Raw genomic sequence first — 27,793 nt, forward strand, 5'->3', positions numbered from 1 at the left:
GCGGATGAATCATCTGTTCAGGGGGGGACAGTCACAGGATAATGACAGTGGTGTAATGTTTTGACGGAGCCACAAACCAAAAATTCTCCTAACAAGCATGTCTCCTATGAACCACGAGCAAGTTGTATCCCAGGCAGTTGCCAATAGGGTTTGTACAACACAGCATCTGTCTGTTATGTTGAATTTTGTGGTATAATACGGTTTTTGGGAGTGGAGGTCCTGCCTCTCCTTGTCACGGTTTGTGGTCCAGTACGTAAATTCTCAGTCTTTGCTACTCAATAAGACCACACGGTTTCTCTTTGAGACAAATTCCTGCATACTGAGCTCTCCACTCATTTCTCATAGCAAATCGCATTGTTTTTGTTGATCGGATCCTCTTCACAAATCACTAGACATATTGTAACCAACAATTGCTTAACTAGACAATGTCATGTGTTCTTATATTTATTTATTTATTGGTCAAGTATTTCTCTCAACGTATATTCCGCATACAGAGCTATACAAGAGTATAAAGAATGTGTTATATGTAAATAAGGAGCTGTGAATAAATGAAATCGGTACTTGTGTCATTCATGTTTGGTAGTCTTCTACTTGTCTTCTGGTAGTTTACTACAGTTATCATATGATTCTAGTTTCATTCTGTAATTTTTTTACGTGAGTGTTCGAAAATTTATATATATATATATATATATATATATATATATATATATATATATATATATATATATATTTATTTATTTATTTATATATACTTGCCATTGCTAGTTGCTGTTTGCATTATAACATATATTGTAACTATTTGCCGAAAGATATATGATCGCCGGTAGTTTAGATGGTGTTATGCCAGTATTTGTATTGGAGTAGATATTACACTTGACAAATGACATCAGTACCTTAAGGATTTGGACTTTTTACAAAGGGTAGAAATGATTTAAACTGTTGGTGTATGATTCAGAACACTGTAATTACTCCCACAACAATGAATTGGTTTGAGTGGAGAAGGTTATGAGCATCAAGGAAAATGTCAGGTTAATGAATGTAAAAGTAGGTGCAACCTTGTAGGCATCAAAGAAATATAGAGAAAACGCAACACAGCCTCCCATATCAACTGAGCTTTATTTTTCATTATTACTTAACATGTTGTACTGCTAGGGACTTCATGGAATGACTTCGTGGGTGGAGATTGAGCACTGGTGCTCCCATCCATGGTGTATGATTTGTTTACAGTTTTTGGCAGCTGATGCTGTTGCGAAATCATGGGTGTGTAGTGTATAATTTGACTAACATTAGAAATTAAGATTATTTTTAGATGCTTGTTGATATTTTCAAAAGTTCTGTTGATTTCTGTAAGTATTTCGCCTACTTTGTTTATTAATCACAAATTGATTTGGATGCATGAAAGAATAACAAACACTTAAGAATAGGAGATCTGCTGCAGTGTGTGACACATAGATATAGTTGTTGAATTAGTTAAATTGAATATGAATTATACAGTAACACTGAAAGTTTGAAAAGGAGTAGCATTTTCAATAATGATGTTAATGATTGATCTTTTTAAACGAAAGCCAAAATATATAATTCAGTATAGACAGTTTTGGTAAGTTTTTAGGTGTAAGAGGTGATCATCCTAATAGTGCAGACTCAGTTCTGAATCACTTGTGCTAAGTGTAAGTAATCTTTTGATATGCATATCTTTCAGTTACATAAAATTATTTCTGTAGTACCTCTAAGGTAGAATAAAACTTCATGTTGTTTACTTTCCTTGCAATACATAATTATCGGATGTATGAGAATTTTATTATTTTCATCTTTGTTAAAGTAGGATAGGATCAGGGATAGTGTGGGAAAGAAAAGTAAAGTAAAAAGGTGCAGCAGATGGATGAGAGAGGATGGTTTGAGTGGAAGTTTGAATGGAGAGCACCTTGAGGGGTTAAGGTACTTTAGGTATGTGGGAGTGGATGTGGCAGCACATGGAACCATAGAAGCTGAAGTGAGTCACAGGGTGGAAACATATTTTAGGGTGAAATGGGTAAACAATATGTAGAGGATGCTAAGGAATTAATTTTATTGTCCAAATCTGATACATTACCAGTAAGCATTCTTACTTCTTGGAAGAAGGGGGAATTAAGGACATGGGTACATTAACTATTTTGCTCCTGACTGCATTGAGAGTTTTCACTTTCAGCCTGGCGAATTGTAGCAATATATGATGAGCACTGCCATTTAAGCCAGTCACATTGTAGACATTTAAACCCTGACATGATGCTAGGGCATTTAGACTTAAGCACACCATAGCCATTTCAAACCATCATATGCTGTATTATACTTTGCGACTCATTGCATCTTCTTTCTGTATCATTTTTCTCTGCCCTCATCAGAGATCAAGCCTTCCTATAGTATGTTTAAAATCGATGTCATTTTCTTGTGTTATGTCCAAATGTGATAGTTACTTGATATCACTGTATGAAGCCCACAAAATCTTATTTCTTGACACTGCATAACAGGGTATGGGCCCAGAGTCAGGTGGGCTGTTCATATTAGAAATGACATTGTGAGAGGTAGATGTGATTTTAAGAGCATTTGGATTGGGAGGAATGATCTGGCTGTGCTGGACCGGTTTGGATATATGGACAGAGGGAGCAAAGAAAGACTAACAAAGGGGATCTGTGAGTCATTCAGGAGGGTGATAGGCATGCATGGAATAGACTGAATTGGACTGATGCGGTATTTGGGGAAGATAAAGTACTGTCGTTGGGCTAAACCAGGTCTAATGAAGTGATATGGTTACCCTTGAAATAGTCTTTGGGGCTTGGCTGTGGATGGTAGACTATGATTTTGGTGCATTGTACAATAAATGACAGCTAGAGAGTAGATGTATATCTGTGGATGAAGCTGTTTGCTTGTTCTTAGTGCTACCTTAATGGGGTTGGAGAAGTAATTGAGTATAGTAAAAATTATAGCTAGTAAGCTGAGTGAAAGACTTTCATGAAAAAAGAGAAGAATGGAGGGAAGGTTGCTATTGTATATCTAGAGGACTGTCCTAGACTGATAGCTGCCAGGGTTTGTTTTTAGAATATACACTCATTGTTAAATGGGAAACATCCTTATTGTAATGGAGTTCTTGCTGGTTAAACTTGGTGTTTTGCTACACATATCTCATTTTTTATTCTCATTAACTTTCATCAGAGTTGGGTGCCTGTGGTGTTGAAACATCAAGTGTTCAGGTCGAAGGAGGATGCAAGTTGGGACACTGAAACTGAGCCTTTTTGTACTGCAGTATATTCTGACACCAAAAAGGCAAAGATTTAGAAATCCTTGGAGTCTGGGAAGCCTAAAGCAAGATCATTGAAATATAGTGACATGGGGAAGATAGAAATAGATTTGACTAGAGGATAATGGCACTGGAAAGAAAGGCCTAGAATGAAAGTTGGTGTCGGAACCCATGAATCATCTCTTGGGCCCTAATTTTTAGATACATAATCCCTGAGGACCCTATACTGAATGATGATTTTAACAATCAGGCCACTTTCTTTGCATTGGGGTTGCAGAGTAGGATTATTCGCTTGGTTTCTTACTTATAGCATGTTTTTAAGGGATGAAAATTTGTATAATTTATGATCATATCAAGGATTATTCAGGTCCAAAACACAGAAAGTAGAGAGCTAACATTTTGGTTTAAACTGATGTAAAAGATGCAGGCACCATCTACTTTGAGATGGGGGAAATCCTCAAAGTCAAATTGATTATTAGCCCTTAATATGCTTATTAAGTCCAGCAGATCAGTTTACCATGTGAAGTCTTTAGGGCTTTTCTACCCACACACTGCCTGGGCTAGGTCCAGTCTGATAAGTTTGGTCATTGATCAAACAAGCTGTTAGAATCTGTGGCTTACAGGCCCACATAACCTCCACAGCCTGGTTGGTCAGGTACACTTTGTAATTGCTTTTCCAGATTCATGACCACTTCTGTGGTGTTTTTATGAATAGACGCCAGAGGCAAACTAAACATAAGATTGTTAAAACATGAAATTTCTAAGTTGCTTAAACTTGGTAGTTATTTGCTCGATTATTATTGAATTAGATAGTTGCATAGGAAGTACCAGTATCAATAGTGTATGGGAATCATAATTCTGTAAGAGAGGATTTCTTTTTGTTTCTATTCTAAATCTTGATTTACTCAAGCTGTGACCTGGTATTTGCAGATAATCTATAACCCTGATGTGTAAATGGGTTAGTATTATTATTGTCCACAAAGAGCTGTGATATAGCGCATCATTAAAATCATAATCATAAAAGTCTTGTGAAACAGTAAATTTTTAGTTGGAGGTAAAATACCTTTGGCTTCAGTACCCTCTCTTTTTTTAATATTATTATTTTGTAAAATATGTAAGTTAGATTTCATGAAGTTGTTAACTTAAGTGCAAAGTTGGTTTGTATGAAGGTTGCCAAAGTGCTCAAAATTCTCTGTATTGCAGCCAGACTTTAACACCTGAGTTTTGTATTTGTAGAATTGGTATTTATGCAGTGAATAAAGGCTAATCTTGCCTCAGACCATCATGTAATAATCAGTATATGTTTTGCATGGATTACTGAATCTATTATTTTTTATTATTATTATTATTTTTTTTTTCTTTTTTTTTTTTTTGCTTTGTTGCTGTCTCCCGCGTTTGCGAGGTAATGCAACATGAAAACATCAAAACACCAAAAATGTGCCAACTTTCTAGGGTGGATATGATCCTTGAAGTGAAAAAACTGTCTTAATAGAAGACCACTGATTTTGCATGTGTATATACTTGAAAAATTTTATTATTGAAAATATGTATATACATATATGGATGATTTTTCAGTACCAGAATGCTGAGAAGACAAAGATGGATGTCATGACTGCCCTTCACAATTATCGAGGTCTATCACCTAAGCTTGATAAGTTTGGTAAGCTGCACTATTTCCATGTGTTGAAGAGCAAACTCAGACCACTTTGATTTTTTAGGTCATCAGAATTTTCCATGATATTTTTGATATGTTCCTTCATGAGCAATACAAGATCAATACGACTTGAATATGTAGAGGTAGGGCAAGAATTTATATGTGTTGACTTAAATTTAGAGTTGGTTTTCTTGGACTGTTATGTCTTCAGGAAACAAAGATCTAGTATCCATTTTATATCATCAAGGCTATAGTTGGGATTATTTAGCTAAGGAGCACAGGTATGAATTCTCCTTTTTTTTTTATTATTTATGCTTTTTCCTATAGACCCAAGCATGTAGATTCTTTTTCATGTTTATATACTATTTTTGGCAGTACTGTACAGTACGTATTATTTTTAAAGTCCACTTCAAAGGGAGTTGATATGCGTGCTATTCAGTGATTCAGACAATTTTTTTACTTAATTTGTAGTGAAAGCAGGTGGTTTATATTATTTTTAGACAAACCAAGAGCATTCCATAATGTTTAAAAACTTAAATAGTGACCACAGTAATTATCTGTCATGCCCTTTGGTGAATAGATTATTGTTTAATGCATTTTCTTGGGATATAGAAATGAAATGAAAGATTTTCATAGACATTTAGTTTCTCTTCTGATCTGAGTTTAAAAGGTGATGATTCAAGCGTTTTCAAGCACACACACACACACACACACACACACACACACACACACACACACACACACACACACACACACACACACACACACAACACACACACACTGGTGTTAAGTGGAAAAAACAGACTTATGCATGATTTTTTTCTTTTTATAGAACATTTAATTTCTAACCCTTTTGTTCATGTTGTTTCATATTAATTGATATGCAAATAGATAAAGGAGCAAGCTGGAAATTTTGTATGGTATAATATGATCATTGGAGTCTCATCTACCTGCCTTTCTTTTCCTTTTATAGAATGTTCTTATGTCTAAGAATTAAATGATAGGTATATCAGTGCAAGTGTTGAAGAACCCAGCTAGGAAAACAGCAATATTGTCTTTAAATTTGGAAATAATTAAAGTGTAATAGGTATTGAAAATAAAGGTTCATAATGTATCAGACTGAGGTAAAAACTAAATTTTATTTCTGTCTTTTACAAGTTTTTGCATTAAATAACCATATATTTTGCATAAATAATGGAAAGTGTTAATATTTGTTAAGTGCATATGAAGGTTATCCAGTTTTACCTCTATTTTTAGTTTTTAATGATGGCAGCGATCGCGAGTTGTTGAACCTAGATGGGACGATCCCAGTTCGTTACAAAGGTGAGATGGTGTATTAGCTGCATCGTTGATGCTCACTTGGCTTGAGATTTGGCATTGTACCATTCCTGGGTTAAAGGACTAAAAACTTGGATTTTATTGAAAATGTAACTGATTTTATAACTTATAGGGGGTATCTGGTCGTGTCCAAACTTCTCAAGCCTCAAGATGAGCTGTCATCATGTAAGTGGATAATGAACATCTTTTAAAGGAAACAAAAGTTTTTTTGAAGACACAGTATGTTCGTGAAGTTTTTCTTTCGTTTGCAGTTGTTTCCTTTAAATGATGACATAGTTTCATAGCTAAAGTACTGGATGTTTTGTTAAACTAATTTTCAGATGTTTGTATCACAGCTTGCCGTGTTAAGTTGTGGTACTGTACTTAAAGCATTCAGTACTTTCTGTAATGGCAGAGTTCAAAGACAGTCAAGAATACTTTGAATGCTGTTTTTGTTTTATCATTATGATGGTGAACTCTGTTGATACACACTAATGAACAAAAGCATTCAAAGAATTCTTGCTTTAGTGAACAAAGCATTGTGTGTCCTGGCAATGCCAACTCAACCCTCACTGTATTTTTTCTTTTTCTTTGCAAGTATTCCGCAGTGGCACTTCACGCTACTTACTGTGTCTTGAAGGCACGATACCTGTTACATATAAAGGTATGGTGTGGGGTGTGGCTACTTACCTAACTTGAGGCAAGCAGTAATGAACAGTACTGATCATATTTAGAGTCCAAAAATAGGCAATCCCTTTGGAATTTCAGATAGTTGTATTCATTATAACAGGAGCTAAGAGCAGTCAAAATATTACTAGTTTCTGGGGCATCTTTTGTGGCATTGAGGGTAGTTTTTGCCCAAAGTTCCTGATGTTGATATTCAGAGATGCATGGGTCCCTCCCTTGTCACTTCCCATATTGCTGCTGCACTCCTGCGCCGTTAATGATCCTTGTAGAAACTTACTGTTCTCTGTTGCATTCTTTGCTATCTGTTTATTAATTCCTTGAGTACTAACAGATTGCATGCCATTGGAAAACAGATTGTTCTGCAGTTGCTGTATAAGTTCATCATATATAAAGAAGAAAGAGAATTATAAGTTGAACAGTTTTATGTAGCCAGCTTTGTAATTCATTATGATAGGGATATATAATCATGGAAATGATGTTATAATACACTCAAATCTAGTACTTTCTTTATTATGTGTACAAGTGGCACATATTTATCTTTTGATTATTGATTATGATAACAGTAATTAACAAATAACTATTTTCTTATGTCATAAGAGATGCATGGAAATTGAGTGGTTTTGCTGAGCATTGGTATTTAAAAACAAGCTGTGTGTTTGTTCTCATCAATGCAGTATGTTTTTACAGTTTTAAACATTGGAGGTTGTAATGGGATGGAAGTTCTGTCCTGAAAATGAGGAGGAAGTCAGAATTTGGGTCGGTGTATTGGGCACCTTGAGTAGGAGAGGCATATGAAAGGCAGCATCAAGTGGGAAGGGGAACAATGAATGTTAATTGACAGCAGGAGTTCTCTCTTTTAACTTATAGGTTCAGGTGATCATTCCAGACATCTCTGACCATTTAGTTTTATGAATCGTTTGAAAACCTTTGATGCATTTACAGCTGATAGGAGTGGCAGCGGTCTTTATCTGTAAGCTTTGTTATAAGGACTCAGATACTGCCATAATGATAAATTGATCAAAAAGAAGATGCGTATGTATGTTTTATGTCAAGTGAGCCATTGGTTTTAAGGTAAAGTAAACTACAGAGTAGTATACGCTGCTTAGGTATTGACCAAATTAATGGAATTCTTGCATTTTAGCTCTGTGATAGGAAGAGGAGTATCACTGACAAAAAAGATATATGAATGGATTATGTGCTATTGTACTGCCACAAGTGATATGATAGTTTTATTCTGAAGGTTAGCAAAAAACTTGATTTTCAGCCTGTGAGCCTGTAGTGGATCACCTAAGCGGAAGGGAACAAGAAGAAAGGTACTGGGTGCCTTTTCCAGCTGGATGAAACTAACCAGCAGTGTTCTTCAGGCTTATTTTGGGGCTGCTTAGGTTTCTAATCTGTGTGAATGACTTGCCAGACTTGCTGAGGATGCTAAATATATAAGAAAATGAATATTTAGGATTGTGGAATAGCTTGGACACACTCCAGCATTGATCAGATACATGGTTGTTGAAATTCAGCCTAACCAGATGTGAGATGATGAAGATAAGGTATTATGAGTTGGTGCTAAAGTATGACTGTTACATGTTTAAGGAAGAAAATTACTGGAATTTTTATGTGAGAAAGCTGTAGTAGTCAAGTCACTTATCTGAGAACAACAATAGGAGAATTACCAAGAAGTAATTTATATACTGGTGATTGTAGAAATTGCTTTTAAGCACATGGGTAAGGAAATATTGAGATAGATATATATGTTAGGGAGGTGAATGCAAGAGTTTTGGAAAGAGGGGCAAGGATGAAGTCTGTTGGGGATGAGAGAGCTTGGGAAGTGAGTCAGTTGTTGTTCGCTGATGATACAGCGCTGGTGGCTGATTCATGTGAGAAACTGCAGAAGCTGGTGACTGAGTTTGGTAAAGTGTGTGAAAGAAGAAAGTTAAGAGTAAATGTGAATAAGAGCAAGGTTATTAGGTACAGTAGGGTTGAGGGTCAAGTCAATTGGGAGGTGAGTTTGAATGGAGAAAAACTGGAGGAAGTGAAGTGTTTTAGATATCTGGGAGTGGATCTGGCAGCGGATGGAAACATGGAAGCGGAAGTGGATCATAGGGTGGGGGAGGGGGCGAAAATTCTGGGAGCCTTGAAGAATGTGTGGAAGTCGAGAACATTATCTCAGAAAGCAAAAATGGGTATGTTTGAAGGAATAGTGGTTCCAACAATGTTGTATGGTTGCAAGGCGTGGACTATGGATAGAGTTGTGCGCAGGAGGATGGATGTGCTGGAAATGAGATGTTTGAGGACAATGTGTGGTGTGAGGTGGTTTGATCGAGTAAGTAACGTAAGGGTAAGAGAGATGTGTGGAAATAAAAAGAGCGTTGTTGAGAGAGCAGAAGAGGATGTTTTGAAATGGTTTGGTCACATGGAGAGAATGAGTGAGGAAAGATTGACCAAGAGGATATATGTGTCGGAGGTGGAGGGAACGAGGAGAAGAGGGAGACCAAATTGGAGGTGGAAAGATGGAGTGAAAAAGATTTTGTGTGATCGGGGCCTGAACATGCAGGAGGGTGAAAGGAGGGCAAGGAATAGAGTGAATTGGAGCGATGTGGTATACCGGGGTTGACGTGCTGTCAGTGGATTGAATCAAGGCATGTGAAGCGTCTGGGGTAAACCATGGAAAGCTGTGTAGGTATGTATATTTGCGTGTGTGGACGTATGTATATACATGTGTATGGGGGTGGGTTGGGCCATTTCTTTCGTCTGTTTGCTTGCGCTACCTCGCAAACGCGGGAGACAGCGACAAAGCAAAAAAAAAAAAAAAAAAAAGATATATTGAATATGTAGTAGGCCCAGAATAGAATGTTCATTAAATATATGGAATATGTAAAAGGCCCAAAATAGAATATTCATTTCAATATAGTCACTACACTGGAATAAGCTGAGGTACACTGCATGCTAAATCTATGAGAAAAGTCAAGAGGCTGTTCTGTAACAAAGAGAGATTAGAAGATGGGAACCTATTAATGTAAAACTCCTTTCCTAAATACACATGATTGGCAGATAGGTTCAAGGGTAGGTTCAAGGGGAGGGGGAAGCAGACAGATAGGTTCAAGGGGAAGGGGGAAGCAGATGGTTACTTCATCGTAATGAGACACTTTTCAACTTTTATGTTGGTAAATCAGTGTGTACTCCATGCTCGTGGTGTTTTGAGCAGATGTGTCTTATCTTGCAACTCTTTCCATCTCTTTATAAAAGAAGTTTGAGGTAAGGGGTATACCTTGTTGCTGATGTATAACAATTGAAGGGCATTAGTATTTGAGTGCCATGTCCATATCCAGAATGTTAGCTTAAAGCTAAGCAGTTCTAAATCCAAGCACACTCAGTATTGTTGTTGGTTGTTAGAACCTGAATTCCTTTTACATGAAATGAAGAGGTTGTGTATGTGTGAGTTTTAGCACTTACGTAGGTAGTGGAGGAATTTAAAGGGAAAAATGTAAAGCTTATGTAGTTTTCGTAAAATTAGAAAAGGTACGTTAGTAATGTAATAGAAAAGGACTTTGAGAAATTTTACATTCTGTGTTATATATAGAAGATTTTTTATTACTGGTAAGAGTTTTCATAATGAGAGTGAGGGTAAATTACAGAATTAGTGAGTGATTTGAAGTTTATATGGGAATTTATGAGCTTTATAGTACACCATGTTTTTTCAGTGGTTTTATGAATGGAGAATATGTGGAGTGAGAATGAGTTGGGGTGATTGAAGGGTATAGTTGAATTAAGTTTTGATGGTTTTATGAATGGAGAATATGTGGGGTGAGAATGAGTTGGGGTGATTGAAGGGTTCTTTCTTTCTTTCAAACTATTCGCCATTTCCCGCATTAGCGAGGTAGCGTTAAGAACAGAGGACTGGGCCTTTGAGGGTGAAGGGTATAGTTGAATTAAGTTTTGATAAAATGGAAACTGCTGGAGGTATTTTATAAGGATGTTGCTGTTTCTTGCATAATTAAAGTAAGAATTAGATAGGAATGAGGAATTTAGACAAAGTTGAAAAATATGGGAAAGATATGTGATGTGTAGAAATCAACAGAATTCATAGTATTAAAAGCATTTTATGATTGTTTGGCATGTGGCATATATAGTAGGTAATAGACTGATAAAGAAGATTTCTGGTAGCGTGGTTAAGGTTTGGGAAGAAAATGTAGATCACAAAACAGATGAGTAGATGCTAAGTGTATTGTGGAGAGCAAGATATATTTCAGAAGTTTCATACCCACCCTGTGCTTTGGAAATGTTTTGTGTGTTTGAATAGAGTTATTAGACTTGCTTGATAGGTCAGCTTAATATGCAAAGTAAAGATTAACTTTATAGTAATGTGAAAGACTTTGCTTTCTTTATTCCACTGGAGATCAGTATAAGAATGAGTGAGCTGAGTGGAATTGATCCACCATTTATAAATGCAAATGGATTGGAAGGTAATAGAGTAATAAGTGATGCATATTCTTAAATTAATGCTGTTGAAATATTTCATTGATACTCGAAGGATACCCTAAGTTATTCATGCAATCTAGATGTGGATGCTTCATGAGATAGTTGTGAATGTTCTTGAATTAAGATTTTGTTAAAATAGAAGAAATAACTTTTATGCATAAATTGTTTATTTTCTTATTAGAGAGTAGGCATCAGCAGAGTACATTATAATACTTTTGACAGTCATTTATCAAAAGTGTATGTATCTAGCGAGGACTTGGGATTTAGAAAGGTTTTGTGTAATTGATTTTCTTGAGCTTGAATCTGTCTTTGTTGATGTACTTGGTGATTCTTTTGCTTGCCTGATGCACCTGCCTGCTTGTGCTTCTAAGGCCTCATTATTTTGACTGCTTAGGCCACTGAGGACTTGTCTTACAATGAGTCAACTTGCCCTTGGTAATTTGCTTTTCCAGAACTAACAGTACCTACAGCATGCCTTTTGTTGTTTGTTGTTAATTCATCAATTTCTTGATATGAAATTGTTAGTTGTTGTTTGTGATTATAAGTGAAAGATTTGCGTGGATATATTTGATTTAAATGCATTTGATCATGTGTTAGTAGTTTCAGATTATTTTACATTAACAAATGTTATGGTTATTCTAAGATTTTTTTTTTTACTTAAGTCTTCAAGGCAAATACCATGAATCATTGCAATGATTTACATTCATCTTACTGATTATAAAGGTTGCAAGTTATCTCATGCTCATGCTTTTGCAGGAAAGAGATTAAGCTAGATTTTTACAAATTTGCTTCTTTGGAAAGAGATTTAAGTTAGATTTTTGCAAATTTGCTTATTTTGTTTTATTAAACTTGAAAGATGAATAATTTAGGTAAAATACTGCCTGTTAATCTTATGACATATATCAGTTCAGTATTATGATTCAAAATCAAATCCTGCGAAAAAACAGTCAGATGTTGAGCATTGCCGTTAATCCCAGTTGTTACTCATGAATGTACATTTTTGAATGTATGTTAAAGTTACTTGATGTCCATCGCAGGTGCTGTTTACAACATTCCAATCTGCATATGGCTACTGGACAACCACCCTTTTTCCTCTCCCATGGTTTACGTTAAACCTACCCCAGACATGCTGATCAAAGCTTCCCGTCATGTTGATCAGAATGGGAAAGTTTATCTTCCATACTTACATGAGTGGAATTTGGTAAGTGGCTTACTGAGAACTAATGAATGAGCCCTGTGTACATCTGTGAAGGGCTTTACTTGGTGGGGGATTAGAATAATATTTTAGTCCCCAAATTGAGATGCATGCACGAGAATACATGTAGCATTTGATCTAACCTCAACAGGCCTGACCTCACATATGAAGTCAAGGCAGAGGCCAAATTTCTCATTTGCTGTTGGGTCAGGTGAGGATCCTTGTTTCACATGAGCATAGTGTTTTTATATAAGGCTTTGTATTATTCTTGATTGATTCTTCCTGAAAAGGTCTTGAAAAATAGGTACAAGGTTAGAAAGAATTTTTCACTTTATTTTAGATTATGATTTTTTTTTTTTTTTGCATCATGAATCAACAGTATTTTAGTTATGCATAGTTTGTACTTTTATCTCTTAAGCTGTGACTATTATTTGATACCGATTTTTTTAATTTCCTGGTTTACATTTTTTTTATAGATCCTATCATTAGTATTATGCTATTTATGTAGAAATGCTCCAAAATGTTGCATTACTTTCCTTCCTTTTGCTTATGTCTTCACATATCTTCATAATTCTTCAGTTATTTTCTTTTTTTGCTTAGTATGTATATTTCTAGTAGTTTTATTTCTTACTTTAATGCAGGAGGAGCTTCAGATCATGATGATGGTGTTTGAAATCTTTGAAGCTAATTTGATTTTAGAATGTATGGTTTGTAAATTTATTTGTAAAACTTGCATATGTAATGTAAGACTTAACTTGTATTTGTTGTTACATAGTTCTTTATGACCTGGTTCTTCAAGCACTTTGGGATTTTTGTTGTTTTTATTTTATTTATGTACACTCACTAGAGCTCACTGTCACTGACCTTTGATTATGATCCTACATCCAGATGGATATCATTCTTTTGACTTCTTTTGTTTCTAGATTCCTTCCTTTAGTTGAGAGTTAGGTCAATGAGTTCACAGAGGTTTTGATTTCTTGTCAGTGATCCTTTAGTATTTAAGGTATGATACTCTCTGATTTCTGTTTCCTTAGCAAATTTTGCCTATTTGGTCATTTCTAGTTCCTTTCTTCATGTCTCTGTATATGTTACAATTTGCCTGTTTAAGATCTGCTTTAACCTGGCCAAGCCACCAATCTTATTTTCTTAAAATGGATTTTACTTATTTGTAGTCATTGCTACTTACATACTGTATATTTTTAGTTTTAAGTTTTTCATGAATGTTTTATCTCAAGAGTCCATGCCTCCCATATCTTTTTGCTGTAATATTTCTCTTATTCCTTTTCATCCCCTATGTATATATGTGTATCATAGTTTTGTTAACTTCTTTATTTTTATCATTATTTTCTTTGAAGTTTCCATAGATGACAAGTAATTTGACTTAGCCTATTTTCAGAATTCATCTGATTTGCCGGGTCTTATCCAGATCATGATCATGACATTCAGTGAAATGCCACCTGTGTATACTAAGCCAAAGACTGCACAGCCCACCACAGGATCGCCATACCCCACACCATACCCTACTAATCCTCCAGGTACATCTTTACCATGCATTTTATAAACTGTATTGTTATTTGTGTTAGCTCCATGACTACACTGATGTGGAAGGTAGCCTGAATTCTCCACTCAATTTTCATTATGAATACAATAAATAACTCATAAGGTGTAGAGATTTATTTTTTTAACAAATGAGTTGTTTCATATTTTGATACTATTCTTCTGATCCTTTATATGTTTTATGTTTTATGCTAAATAATTGTTTTGCAGAAAATTGTGCATGCTTCTGTAGCTTTGTCCATCAGTATGGTAGTATATTTGATATAATCCACCAGTCTGTGAATGTTTATGATTAGAATTCATTTCTTTGAAAGTGTTAAACAAAAGATATTTGATGGGATAGTTGACTCTTGAATGGCAGAATTAGCTGTGATCTTCTGCTTATATACAGTGAAAAAATTAGAAAATTTTTCCTTTATGAAATAGTTATTCTCATACTTGATATAATTAAGGGAGCTGACCAGGGGATGCTAAAATCCTTTGGACGAATAGAGAGGATGAATGGTGACTGACTAAGAGGGTTCATATATCAGAAGTGGAAGGAATGAGTTACGTGGATTCACAGACCACGTAGACCCAAGGTCCAAGCAAGGTAATCTGGCCTTAACACTGCTTAGAAGAAGGGGAGAAGGGGGAGATTGAGAAGAGAAGGGCTGATTGAAGAGTCTTTAAAAGGGGCAAAGGGGTAGATTGAGAAGAGAAGAGTGGATTGAAAGAAAGAGTCTTTGAGTCATCAGGACCTTAACATTCAGGAGGGTTAAAGGCATGCATGGGATATAGCACCTGAAGTGATGTGATATACAGAAGATGTGTTATTAGTAGGCAGAAACAGGGCACATAAAGTGGTCAGGGGAAACTACAGAACAGTAACTGAGGCTTGTCTGTGGATAGGGGTCTGATTTTGCTGCTGCTGTTTGGATGTTAACAGATAAGGCCGTTTTTCGCTTGTTCTAGTCACTTCCTTGCCAGAGTTGGAAACAGCAAGCAAGCATGAAAGTAATGAAATAATAATTTGGCATGCAAAAATAAATGGAAATACATTGTAAGAATTATAGATACCGTTGTGTTGGTATGGCCCACTGCTGAGTGAAGGGTAGGGGGGGGGGGGGATGGTTGACATGTTTGATAGGTATTGTTTCTTTCTTTCTCATGAACTTGGTCTCATACTCGTCTCATACTCTTACTTCATTGATATGTATGTATACATATTTTATACATTCGCATTTCCTGTGTTAGCGAGGTAGGGTTAAGAACAGAGTACTGAGCCTTACAGGGAACATCCTCTCTTGTACCCCTTCTCTGTTCCTTCTTTGGGAAATTAGAAACAGGATGGGAGAATTTCCAGTCCCCCTGCTCCCTCCCCTTTTAGTCACCTTCCACAACACGCAGGGAATACTTGGGAAGTATTCTTTCTTCCCTATCCCCGGGGATGAATTTTTTTTTTTTTTCATACTATTCACCATCTCCCACATTAGCAAGGTAGGGTTAAGAACAACAGAGGACTGAACCTTTGAGGGAAATCCTCACTTGGCTCCCTTCTCTGTTCCTTCTTTTGGAAAATTAAAAATGAGAGGGGAGGATTTCCAGCCTCCCGCTCCCTACCCTTTTAGTCGCCTTCTATGACACGCAGGGAATACGTGGGAAGTATTCTTTCTCCCCCATCACTCTGTTCTTAACGCTACCTCGCTAACGCGGGAAATGGCGAATAGTTTAAAAGAAAGAAAGAAAATATATATACATATTTTTTTTTTTTTTTTTTTTTTTTCATACTATTTGCCATTTCCCGCGTTTGCGAGGTAGCGTTAAAAACAGAGGACTGGGCCTTAGAGGGAAAATCCTCACCTGGCCCCCTTCTCTGTTCCTTCTTTTGGAAAATTAAAAAAAATATATATATATATATATATATATTTTTTTTTTTTTTTTTTTTTTTTATACTTTGTCGCTGTCTCCCGCATTTGCGAGGTAGCGCAAGGAAACAGACGAAAGAAATGGCCCAACCCCCCCCCCCCATACACATGTACATACACACGTCCACACACGCAAATATACATACCTACACAGCTTTCCATGGTTTACCCCAGATGCTTCACATGCCTTGATTCAATCCACTGACAGCACGTCAACCCCTGTATACCACATCGCTCCAATTCACTCTATTCCTTGCCCTCCTTTCACCCTCCTGCATGTTCAGGCCCCGATCACACAAAATCTTTTTCACTCCATCTTTCCACCTCCAATTTGGTCTTCCTCTTCTCCTCGTTCCCTCCACCTCCGACACATATATCCTCTTGGTCAATCTTTCCTCACTCATTCTCTCCATGTGACCAAACCATTTCAAAACACCCTCTTCTGCTCTCTCAACCACGCTCTTTTTATTTCCACACATCTCTCTTACCCTTACGTTACTTACTCGATCAAACCACCTCACACCACACATTGTCCTCAAACATCTCATTTCCAGCACATCCATCCTCCTGCGCACAACTCTATCCATAGTCCACGCCTCGCAACCATACAACATTGTTGGAACCACTATTCCTTCAAACATACCCATTTTTGCTCTCCGAGATAATGTTCTCGACTTCCACACATTCTTCAAGGCTCCCAGAATTTTCGCCCCCTCCCCCACCCTATGATCCACTTCCGCTTCCATGGTTCCATCCGCTGCCAGATCCACTCCCAGATATCTAAAACACTTCACTTCCTCCAGTTTTTCTCCATTCAAACTCACCTCCCAATTGACTTGACCCTCAACCCTACTGTACCTAATAACCTTGCTCTTATTCACATTTACTCTTAACTTTCTTCTTTCACACACTTTACCAAACTCAGTCACCAGCTTCTGCAGTTTCTCACATGAATCAGCCACCAGCGCTGTATCATCAGCGAACAACAACTGACTCACTTCCCAAGCTCTCTCATCCCCAACAGACTTCATACTTGCCCCTCTTTCCAAAACTCTTGCATTCACCTCCCTAACAACCCCATCCATAAACAAATTAAACAACCATGGAGACATCACACACCCTTGCCGCAAACCTACATTCACTGAGAACCAATCACTTTCCTCTCTTCCTACACGTACACATGCCTTACATCCTCGATAAAAACTTTTCACTGCTTCTAACAACTTGCCTCCCACACCATATATTCTCAATACCTTCCACAGAGCATCTCTATCAACTCTATCATATGCCTTCTCCAGATCCATAAATGCTACATAAAAATCCATTTGCTTTTCTAATTATTTCTCACATACATTCTTCAAAGCAAACACCTGATCCACACATCCTCTACCACTTCTGAAACCACACTGCTCTTCGCCAATCTGATACTCTGCACATGCCTTCACCCTCTCAATCAATACCCTTCCATATAATTTACCAGGAATACTCAACAAACTTATACCTCTGAAATTTGTGCACTCACTCTTGTCCCCTTTGCCTTTGTACAATGGCACTATGCATGCATTCCGCCAATCCTCAGGTACCTCACCATGAGTCATACATACATTAAATAACCTTACCAACCAGTCAATAATACAGTCATCCCCTTTTTTAATAAATTCCACTGCAATACCATCCAAACCTGCTGCCTTGCCGGCTTTCATCTTCCGCAAAGCTTTCACTACCTCTTCTCTGTTTACCAAATCATTTTCCCTAACCCTCTCACTTTGCACACCACCTCGACCAAAACACCCTATATCTGCCACTCTATCATCAAACACATTCAACAAACCTTCAAAATACTCACTCCATCTCCTCACATCACATATATATATATATATATATATATATATATATATATATATATATATATATATATATTTATTTATTTAATCCCTGGGGGTAGGGGAGAAAGAATACTTCCCACGTGTTCTCTGCGTGTCGTAGAAGGCGACTAAAAGGGGAGGGAGCGGGGGGCTGGAAATCCTCCCCTCTCATCATTTTTTTTTTTTTTTTTTTAATTTTCCAAAAGAAGGAACAGAGAAGGGGGCCAGGTGAGGATATTCCGTCAAAGGCCCAGTCCTGTGTTCTTAACGCTACCTCGCTAACGCGGGAAATGGCGAATAGTTTGAAAGAAGAAAGATTTATTTATTTATTTTGCTTTGTTGCTGTCTCCCGCGTTAGTGAGGTAGCGCAAGGAAACAGATGAAAGAATGGCCCAACCCACCCACATACACATTTATATACATACACGTCCACACATGCAAATATACATACCTATACATCTCAACGTATACATATATATACACACACAGACATATACATATATACGCATGTACATAGTTCATACTGTCTGCCTTTATTCATTCCCATCGTCACCTCGCCTCACATAGAATATCAACCCCCTCCCCCCTCATGTGTGCGAGGTAGCACTAGGAAAAGACAACAAAGGCCCCATTCGTTCATACTCAGTCTCTAGCTGTCATGTAATCATGCACTGAAACCACAGCTCCCTTTCCACATCCAGGCCCCACACAACTTTCCATGGTTTACCCCAGACGCTTCACATGCCCTGGTTCAATCCATTGACAGCACGTCGACCCCGGTATACCACATCATTCCAATTCACTCTATTCCTTGCACGCCTTTCACCCTCCTGCATGTTCAGGTCCCGATCACTCAAAATCTTTTTCACTCCATCTCTCCACCTCCAATTTGGTCTCCCACTTCTCCTCGTTCCCTCCACCTCTGACACTTATATCCTCATGGTCAATCTTTCCTCACTCATTCTCTCCATTTGACCAAACCATTTCAATACACCCTCTTCTGCTCTCTCAACCACACTCTTTTTATTACCTTTTATTACTAAAAGGGAATGGAGCGGGGGGGCTGGAAATCCTCCCCTCTCGTTTTAATTTTTAATTTTCCAAAAGAAGGAACAGAGAAGGGGGCCAGGTGAGGATATTCTCTCAAAGGCCCAGCGAAGTAGCGCAAGGAAACATTACACTACACAAAAAGTAAAAAAAATGTGAGAATGGAGTGGCTGGCATGTGTGGGGAGGGTTGTGAAATTTTTGTTTTCTTCCTTCTTTTGACTTAATTTCCTGTTCTATTTCATACTGAATAATTTCATGTTCTATTTCATACACAGGGATAGTGTTGGTGTTGATTAACATGAATATGTTCATAAATTTCACAATATTCAGACTAAAAATGAGTTTGAGAATGAAGAGTTGCTGGTTTTTATGGATAATAGGTGTGTTTTTTCAGAGTAGATATTCTAGCTCTTCACTGTGCTGTTATTTGTTGTCGAAATCTTCCATCACCCTAGAATTCCATAGAAGGAAAAGTACAATTGTTATGTAATTTCATCTACATTAACGAAGCCCAAGTGAGAGGGTGGAGGACACACTTGTTGGCTTCACATGCTGGCAGAAGTCTTTTTTAACTAATCCACCAACATTGTCAGTCATTTACTTCTTCACATTTCTCTTGTTATTCTATTTCACTGCCTATATCCTTTGTTACATGTGATAAGTCTTCCCTATCATTTAGGTCTTCTGATAATCTACATATATCCCATGGTTTATGGTTTAGAGGCACTTAGGGTAGCAGAAATTTTTTCAGGTGTCATTTGACTGTGGAAGAGGCCTCAGTGGGCAGGTAATGGAACAATAAGTCAGTTGGATATTTACAGGAAGTGGAAAAGTTTAAGTCTCATGTGACAATGGGAGCCATTGTCAGTATAATCATCAGATAGAGATAGGATGAGTTTAAAAGTTTTCTAATATTCCTATGGATTAGACAAAGCAGATCTCTTGTTGATCGACCACTTGTTAATGGGCCAAGAGTTATCTAATGACCATGAACCCAGAATGAAACTTAAATGATATAAGATTAAACTTTAAGTTTTCATACTTTAGGTAGCATTTTTGAAATGCTAGTGCAAAGAAGATAATGTGAATTGCACCGTGTTTTTCTCCTTTCAGGTTATATGCCAATGCCAGGAGGAGGTCCTAGTTTACCATACCCAACAGCTCAACCTACTAGTAATTCACCATATCCACCATACCCAGGGCAAGCAGGCTATCCACCCACAAGCACCCCATATCCTGTATATCCCCCAACTAGCTCAACAGGGTATCCTCCATCCCAGCCTGGACCCCCAGCTCCTTACCCTCCTTACACTGTTGGGATGCCATACTCACCATACCCGTCCACCACATCGAACCTCTCAACTCAGGTGAGTTTTCATTCCTTTTTTTTTGTATTTTTTTTCTGTACATGTTTGCTGTTTCACACCCCACCAAAATAGCACCAGAAACAAGTAAGTGAGCCATCAGTGAAAAATCCTCTTTTATCCCCATACTCATTTCCTACTTTAAGAAAAGTAATTAGTAAAGGAGATGATTTCCAGTCGTCCTACTCCCACCCTTTTTCGTAGCCTTTTGTAACAGACAGATGTTTTTGGTTGCATTCTGAGATATGAACAGTGTGTGCTGAAATGATGTGGACATATGGAGAAGATGAGTTAAGAGAGACAGAATAAAAGGAAATATGTCAGAAGTGTAGAGAGTGAGGAGTGGAGGATGATGGAGGAGATGGAAGGATGGGATGAAAAATGCTTCCTGTGATAGATAGATAGATACCTGTGATTATAATGGACTCCTGAATATTGTATTGCCCCATTAGTTAAAGTCTCTTGAAAGATTATTGCTGTGTGATTTGGTGTAACTAACTAGTGTGAATCTTTCCATTTACAGGTTTATTTCCATTTCACCATACTCTAGGACTGTCATTGATTTTACTGTACTGTTCTCTGTTACAGTCCACAGTAACTGAGACAAATACAACATCAGCTGCAAGCACGGGCACAATCACAGAGGAACACATCCGTGCATCTCTTATCTCCGCCGCAAGCGACCGTGTACGTGCTAAGCTCCGTGACAGCTATGGGGGTGCTCAGGCTGAGGTGTCTGTATTGAGGCAGCAACAGACAGACCTTAATGAAGGCAAAGCTAAAGTGGAAGGATTAGTCAGTAAATTGGAACAGGAGCAGGTAAAGCCTTTTGAAAAATGATACACTTTAGTAGAATTGCTTTTGAATTAATTTGAATGCGAAGGTGAGTAATGTGGTAGTTTTGGGTATAACTGGGGGCTTGGGGTATTCAGTATTTTGAATGGAAATGGTTTTTGAAGAGGACAAGGAAAGCTTGCTGAGGTAAAATATGATTTATTCCTGTATTAAGTATAATTCATTTGGGGTACATTTTTTCCAGGCTGAACTGGATAAGAATATAAGAGTACTAAGGGAGAGGGAAGCAGAGATCAAGGCTGTTCTGTCAAGGCTTTCTTCTGCCACTGAACCATTAGATGTAGATGAAGCTGTTACCACAACTGCTCCCTTATATAAACAGTATGTATCCTTTGGTTATGGTAAACTATTTTGTTTTCTGTTTTGGAAATTAGCTTTGAATGCAAATTTTCAATGGATTGTGATACAATGAAGAGATAATCGAGCATTTCACATGTCTTTCCTATAACAGCCTTATGAAAAGGGTCATGGGATAGGATAAGTTAGTAAATGAAAATTTTGAAGTAGCAACTGCTCCTTTCCAGGTGTTAAGTTGCCAAAATCGTTCACTTATAGGCATTGTTGATTAAGACGCCTGTTAACTTCGTGTAAGACTTAAACCCTACTTATCACATACTCATATATGAATATTGTGTGTTTCCTGATCATAATTCTTGGTTAGTTCTGTTTAGTCATCTGACCAGACCAGATAAGAAGGCATAGCAAAGAGCACAGTGACACACTGTATTTCCTCTATGATTTAACTAGGGTGTTTATTCATGGATAAATCATAAGCTAAATTGATTTTGACTAGCACTCCATTTCATTTAATCCAGATCAACCCTCTGCTGTGATTGGTTTAGAAACTTTCCAGCATATATTTTGAAGATAAAATGTACTTTTCGTTCTTCCTTTTGCAAACTTCATTCTCTTATCACCATCAATCGCTCATTATTTTCTGGTATACTCATGCTCTGTGCAGCAGTTTTCCATCACATACTTCCTTTTGTCCAGTCTTTGATTCTGTTGTAGATTTTCAGTGCTCCTTTTCTTGAGATCTTCATTTGCCTCATCTTATTACTAAATGATTTAGTTTTAATCAACAATTTTCTATTGTACAGTCTTTACCCTCCTTTCAACTCTGATTTCAAGTATGAACTTTTTCCAAAATCTTCATGTCCATCATCTGTAATTCTATACTTGAACTTATTTAAATTTGAATATACATTCCATCATGCTTCATGCTTTTTCTCTCTTTACACAAGTTGTTTTCACATGGGCTTGCACCAAAATGGCTTTTCTATCAATGCATTTCTCATGTGCCTTTACATCACCTCAACCTCACTGTGAACTGTTTCATAGATGTCTCAGCTTGATCAACTTGGTATGATTGCAGGCTATTAAATGCATATGCTGAGGACCAAGCTACACAGGATGCTATATATTACTTGGGTGAAGCATTGCGGCGAGATGTTATTGACTTGGATTGCTTCTTGAAGCATGTTCGTTCTCTCTCCAGGAAGCAATTCCAGCTTCGAGCAACAATGATCAAGTGTCGAGCTAAAGGAAATATGGCTGGCTAATATGCTTGTAAGTGCAAAATGCAGTTTAAGAGTAAGACATAGCCTAATTTGGTCAAACCTCATTTAGGTTTAAACCTTAAGTAACAGTTTTAATGAAGATCATCTATAATTTTATAAAGTGATTTTTGAATTGTCTCTCATTATTAGTATTAGAATCTTACATAATGACAACCTTATGGATATGCAGTCAGTATCCCCCATTCTCAACTCTCAAACATGCTTCCTCACAGAATGCAAGGTAGCAGCTTTATTTCAGTTTTTTGTTGGGTATGTGCAGTGGACCAGTTATTCTTTGGTTGATGAACACTTAAGTATTGATAAGATAGCTGTGTAATAAGTAAATGGTTGTTTGACTAAAAAGTTTTTACCACCTATTTTGAGTTCTGATTTTGTTGTTACATCTGAATTGGATGAACAAGGTTTCCATATTAGTTCATAAGACTATACAGACTATTTGTTTTCATTAAGAGATTAATACATTTTGGTCATACAGATGTTTGTATGAATTTTCAAAGTAGTTGCAACCACTTTGATAGTGTTCTACAGGGTAATAGAAATTTGTTATGCTGCCCAAATCTTAAGTAGTTTTGACAAGGATTGTTCATTGAAATGGTGTTCCAGAAGTGAAGGATAAGAAGTACCAAGTTGTCAGCAATTCTTAACTATCATTGCTGCCTAGGTTGAGAAGTCCTTCATTGTTTGGGATATTGACTGTTGGTGTTTATAGAATAATGCATGTAACTTTCAGACTATGAATTATTTACTGAATACACCACATTGATAGGGTTATACGATAAACAAGTTTGAAGAATTAGATTGCTTTCATTGCCTTTGTGAGTTTGGATAATGAGAAATGCTTAATCTCTCTTATAGATACATTTTGCTGGTTTTACTGAGTCATGATATTTATTATTGGTTTTGTGTTTTCCTCGTAATGCCTGTCTCTTCTTGCAGTAGATGCAGTTATTGGTTATCGATTATCTTGAGGAGTTATTATATACTGTTTTACACCTAAGCTGGGTCTCTTATCGTTGTTTGAGGTACCCTAATAGGTACATGCCGTCAGTGTTACTCATATTTATTATCATGTAAGTTATAGCATCTAGGTTGTCTTTAATGTGATTCTTTGCAGTGAGTTTAGGGTTAGCTTCCCATGTTTTATAGTATTTTAAGTTTACTGATAGAGCTGGTCACAAGTTTATATACAAATGATAAAACTTCCCAGTCATTGTAGTTGTGTTATTTTTGAAATTTGCTTGTTTGTGTTTATTAAGTGCAGAAAATTGGGGTAATTTCAGAGTGATTTTAAATCTTTCATTGTGGGTGCATTACATAATGATTTCCTTTCTATTAGAGTAGGTCACACTGTTAATGCATTTGGTATTATTAAGCCCTTTTTTTCAGTCCTAATTGTGCAATTATATTATTACAGAGAATTTAGATTATAATCCATTGAGACTGCTTTGAATGGTTTGAAAAAGATATTAGTCATGCATTTCTTTCATGTTGCAGAAATATGTAAAATATTTGTCAAACTTTGTATTAAGGATCTAGTAGGAACAGCAAACATTTTTCAAGGAATTTTGCATGTGTTTTGTATTATATTTTTAATTGAAATTTATTGGACATTGTTTGATTAGCATGGGGGTTAATGATCAGTTTATCACATCTTTCTTAGTGATATCCCTGTCAAAGTCAGGAAAGATCCTAACACACTAGCTCCTACTCCTACTTACACACTTCCTTTTTTTTCTATCACATACATATTATGTGTTGCGTATACTCATGCCAGTAGGCTGGAATTAGATGCACACTTTTTTCCCTCAGAGACCACTGTGTTCCATAATTCAGGAAGATTATGTTACTTCTTTCGAGTTATTCCTTAGGGGTCATATTCCCATTGTGCCTAACAGTATCAGTTTTCATCTCTGATATGTACCCATTAAGTTGGGTAAACATTGATTCTTTTTCAGTCTTGGATCTTTTTCTCAAATGTGTGTGAAAGTGCTGTAGTATATTCTCTTTAGGTTTTAACATATTCTTGATTTTTAGTGTTTCCCAAAAGAAATTGTATTATTTGTCATATATTTGGTTGAAAAATTTTGAATACACAGATAAATGCCATGTAACCACTTATGCAGCAAGTTGATGTAATGGCATAGTGTAATAAATTTTTTCTTCAGGTGATTATGAATGCTCACAGTTAACTTTGTAAATACATCACACTTATAAATAAGAGCTACAACATGCAAGTATATATAGATTAATACATCGTCGTATGTTAAGGACTGTTGTAAAGTTTTCAGAATTCCCTCCTAGCCATAGGAATGTCACTGAATGTTCACAGTGGGTAGAATTGCAATTTTATCACCATTTGTAGTTGACAAAGTGCCATTGGTAAAGTTAATAATGTTAGTCAAATCAACCAGACACATTGATGTATAAAGGACTATTGTTAGATTTATCTAGTTTGCCACACTTATGCCAGTAAGGCATTTTTTTGTATATAGATGCCATTAAGGTTAGTTGTATGGTTGGTGAAGTTGTTTCTGAGGATTGAGCTAATATTTTTTGAAGGAGACAAATATATCACCTTCCAGCTGAGGATGATGTGTTATAGGATAAAGAGTATGTCTCAGAAAGCAATTTTTTGTGAAAAGAAAATGAAGTGGGACTCAAAAAGCACATGACAACTTTACATTTTAATGTATTTTTCCTCATAGTGACATCATTTGCTTGTAATACAAGAAAGTCTCTCCATATTATAGTGTATATACATGTATGTTATGTATAAAAAGATAGTCAGCATCTAATTTAACCTTTTCCATTTCACGGTAGTATGGTTTATGTTCTTCACATACCTCTTTTACATCACATCACTCACATTCATGTGTTAATTACCCCATACACTGCAATTCTGATTTTTCCCTCATCATACCTCAGGTCCATGTCTACACTTGCTCCCACTTACCTCGCTTAAATAGTCTTTTGTCATTATTTTGAGATGTATGTAACACTAATGGATGTACACACTCACAAATACACAAGTAAACAAGTTTTTACAAGTTAGTAAAGAAATGAAAAATACAGCTTGACATATTCGTTTTTGTTGTAGCCCAAAGGTTAAAATTTTTTATGCAAGCAGGGATACTACTTTTGTTGCTAGAGTCCACTCAGAAAGTAGAATTCTACTGTTGTTCTTGATATGGTATGTTGAGGCTAAAGCTGCTAAATCTAGCAATTTATGTACAAGACCTGTACCTCACAATGATTTTTTTTAACAGAATTATTAATTAATTTAGATTTAAATGGCAAGCAATATAGATGACACTATATTAGATAAAAGTGTTGAAATATGGCCTTCCTCTTTCAATAGGAATTGCCACTTTGAGAGATTTTTGTGAATAGAGGACTGGTCATACTGTATTGACCCATGTGTGCTTAATGAAGAAGAGATCTATTCCGGTATGTTATAGATTGCAGTATTGCCATTGAACATGAACTTATGGAATGCCAAAAATATAGAAGCCTCAGGCTTTGATATGAATTATGAAATAACAGTGAAAGAAATAAAAGTGTTGGAGAAATTTTACTCAGTGTTACTCTGAATAGATTGGCAGACATTTTAAGGGAAGCTAGAGTATGTAATTTGATACAAGCAGTTTTAAGTTTTCCAGTAACTTTTTTATGTTCGAAAGAACTGAATGACCAATAAGTTTTGGCACTTTATGAATTCTTCAAAGTTGAATCTAATTTGATTGTTTACAAAATTTTAATCAGCTTTGAAAAAATAATTCATACCCTTAATAGCAAGATGGGAAATTTTTTTTTGTATTTGTTCCTAATTTTACTTGTGTAGAATTTGAAGTGAAATTTTCTAAATAAGATGCTATTAAAAATAGAAAGAAGTTAAAGGTGAGGTTCCTGCAACAAAGAGTATTGCATGTAGGCTGCTTTACTTTAAAATCTGGTGAAATTTGTAATAGTGTTTTAAATTGATTGCACAGTTTTCCTTTTAAGTAAAAACAAGAATATTCTAGGGTCATCAGTGTATTGAAAAATCAAGTGATTTTTTTTTTTTACATTGATATTTATGAGAGGTGAGTGGGTTTAGCATTTTGATCACATGAAACTTTAATTTTTGCTAGTTTGAGAATGTGATAGTTTTTTATACCAGATATAATACCAATTATATGATGATACATTTTCTTAAAGTAAACCAACCAATTACTATAGTGGTGCATTGTAGCATGTTTGATTATCTGTTATACATAAAGTCTATGGGGCCTAGACGTGGATAGAGGGATACAATTTTGTTGCATTGCACATGACAGCTAGAGAATGGATGTGAGCAAATGTTCCTGGCACAGCTCACGAATGCAGGAAAAGGTGAAGAAGTATGAAAAAAGAATAAAAGATGATGCCTTTATATGTTCTGATTTTCCCTAAGGTAAGGTTAGGTGTAATGGCAAATTATATGATAAACTGTGCTGCTGAAGTGTTATAAGTGAAAGTAATGATTGCTACAGTTTTTTTAAGAAAATGAAGTGAAGTGTAGAGAAGGTCCTGATTTTGTCTGATAAAACACTTTCCTAACACAAACTTGAGTTTAATCAAAACTTCTGATGTAAAGCATATGAACCTTCTATGACTGGTAACATATGTTTCAGCCTGTGTTAATTAAATGCTGCTGTTTTTCATGTAGAAACATCTGCCACTGATATTAAAATGCAAAACTTACACAATTACATTATTCTAATCCTTATCTGATTGTTGTGTGATTGACCCTAGCCAGTTATAGGAATATCTTCACTATAAGAATTGTTTAAGGGGAGAATCTTTGCTCATGTACTCACTGCTTTCAGTGATAGTTCACTTTCTATGGCCAAACCCATTAGTTTTGTTTCAAATATTTATTGCTTCCAAACCCTCAACTCTTCAGTCCTTACATTTGATATGTACTTATGTTAGAATTGATAACCATCATATATTACATGATCATTGAGCCTGATATGTACATAGAATACCAAACAT

At 36.3% G+C, this 27,793-nt stretch overlaps 1 protein-coding gene across 3 annotated transcripts; it reads left to right on the forward strand.

Moving 5' to 3' along the window:
* On the forward strand, positions 1 to 27,524 carry TSG101 (tumor susceptibility gene 101). Of its 3 annotated transcripts, XM_071669316.1 has the most exons (10): positions 9 to 148; positions 4,847 to 4,931; positions 6,183 to 6,248; positions 6,841 to 6,906; positions 12,443 to 12,606; positions 13,997 to 14,135; positions 20,092 to 20,345; positions 20,931 to 21,161; positions 21,382 to 21,518; positions 22,573 to 27,186. In XM_071669316.1, exons 1-10 carry the CDS (start codon positions 98 to 100, stop codon positions 22,757 to 22,759), a joined length of 1,380 nt encoding a protein of 459 aa, XP_071525417.1. In that variant the 5' UTR covers positions 9 to 97; the 3' UTR covers positions 22,760 to 27,186. The 3 variants fall into 3 exon arrangements, with proteins under 3 accessions (XP_071525419.1, XP_071525417.1, XP_071525420.1); XM_071669318.1 differs by lacking the exon at positions 6,841 to 6,906 and having other exon boundaries at positions 1 to 148; positions 22,573 to 27,524; XM_071669319.1 differs by lacking the exon at positions 6,183 to 6,248 and having other exon boundaries at positions 22,573 to 27,524.
* The last annotated feature ends 269 nt before the right edge of the window (positions 27,525 to 27,793 follow it).

Source organism: Panulirus ornatus, chromosome 14, assembly GCF_036320965.1.
Source record: "Panulirus ornatus isolate Po-2019 chromosome 14, ASM3632096v1, whole genome shotgun sequence".
NCBI classification, from domain to species: Eukaryota; Metazoa; Arthropoda; class Malacostraca; order Decapoda; family Palinuridae; genus Panulirus; species Panulirus ornatus.

What these genes read in the sequence shown, in the direction of transcription:
- TSG101 (XM_071669316.1), top strand. Translation starts at nt 98, where the DNA reads ATGTCTCCTATGAACCACGAGCAAGTTGTATCCCAGGCAGTTGCCAAT. An exon ending in GATCCCAGTTCGTTACAAAG is followed by an intron (nt 6,249 to 6,840) that starts GTGAGATGGTGT and finishes TTTCTTTGCAAG; the next exon opens with TATTCCGCAGTGGCACTTCA. An exon ending in GATACCTGTTACATATAAAG is followed by an intron (nt 6,907 to 12,442) that starts GTATGGTGTGGG and finishes TGTCCATCGCAG; the next exon opens with GTGCTGTTTACAACATTCCA.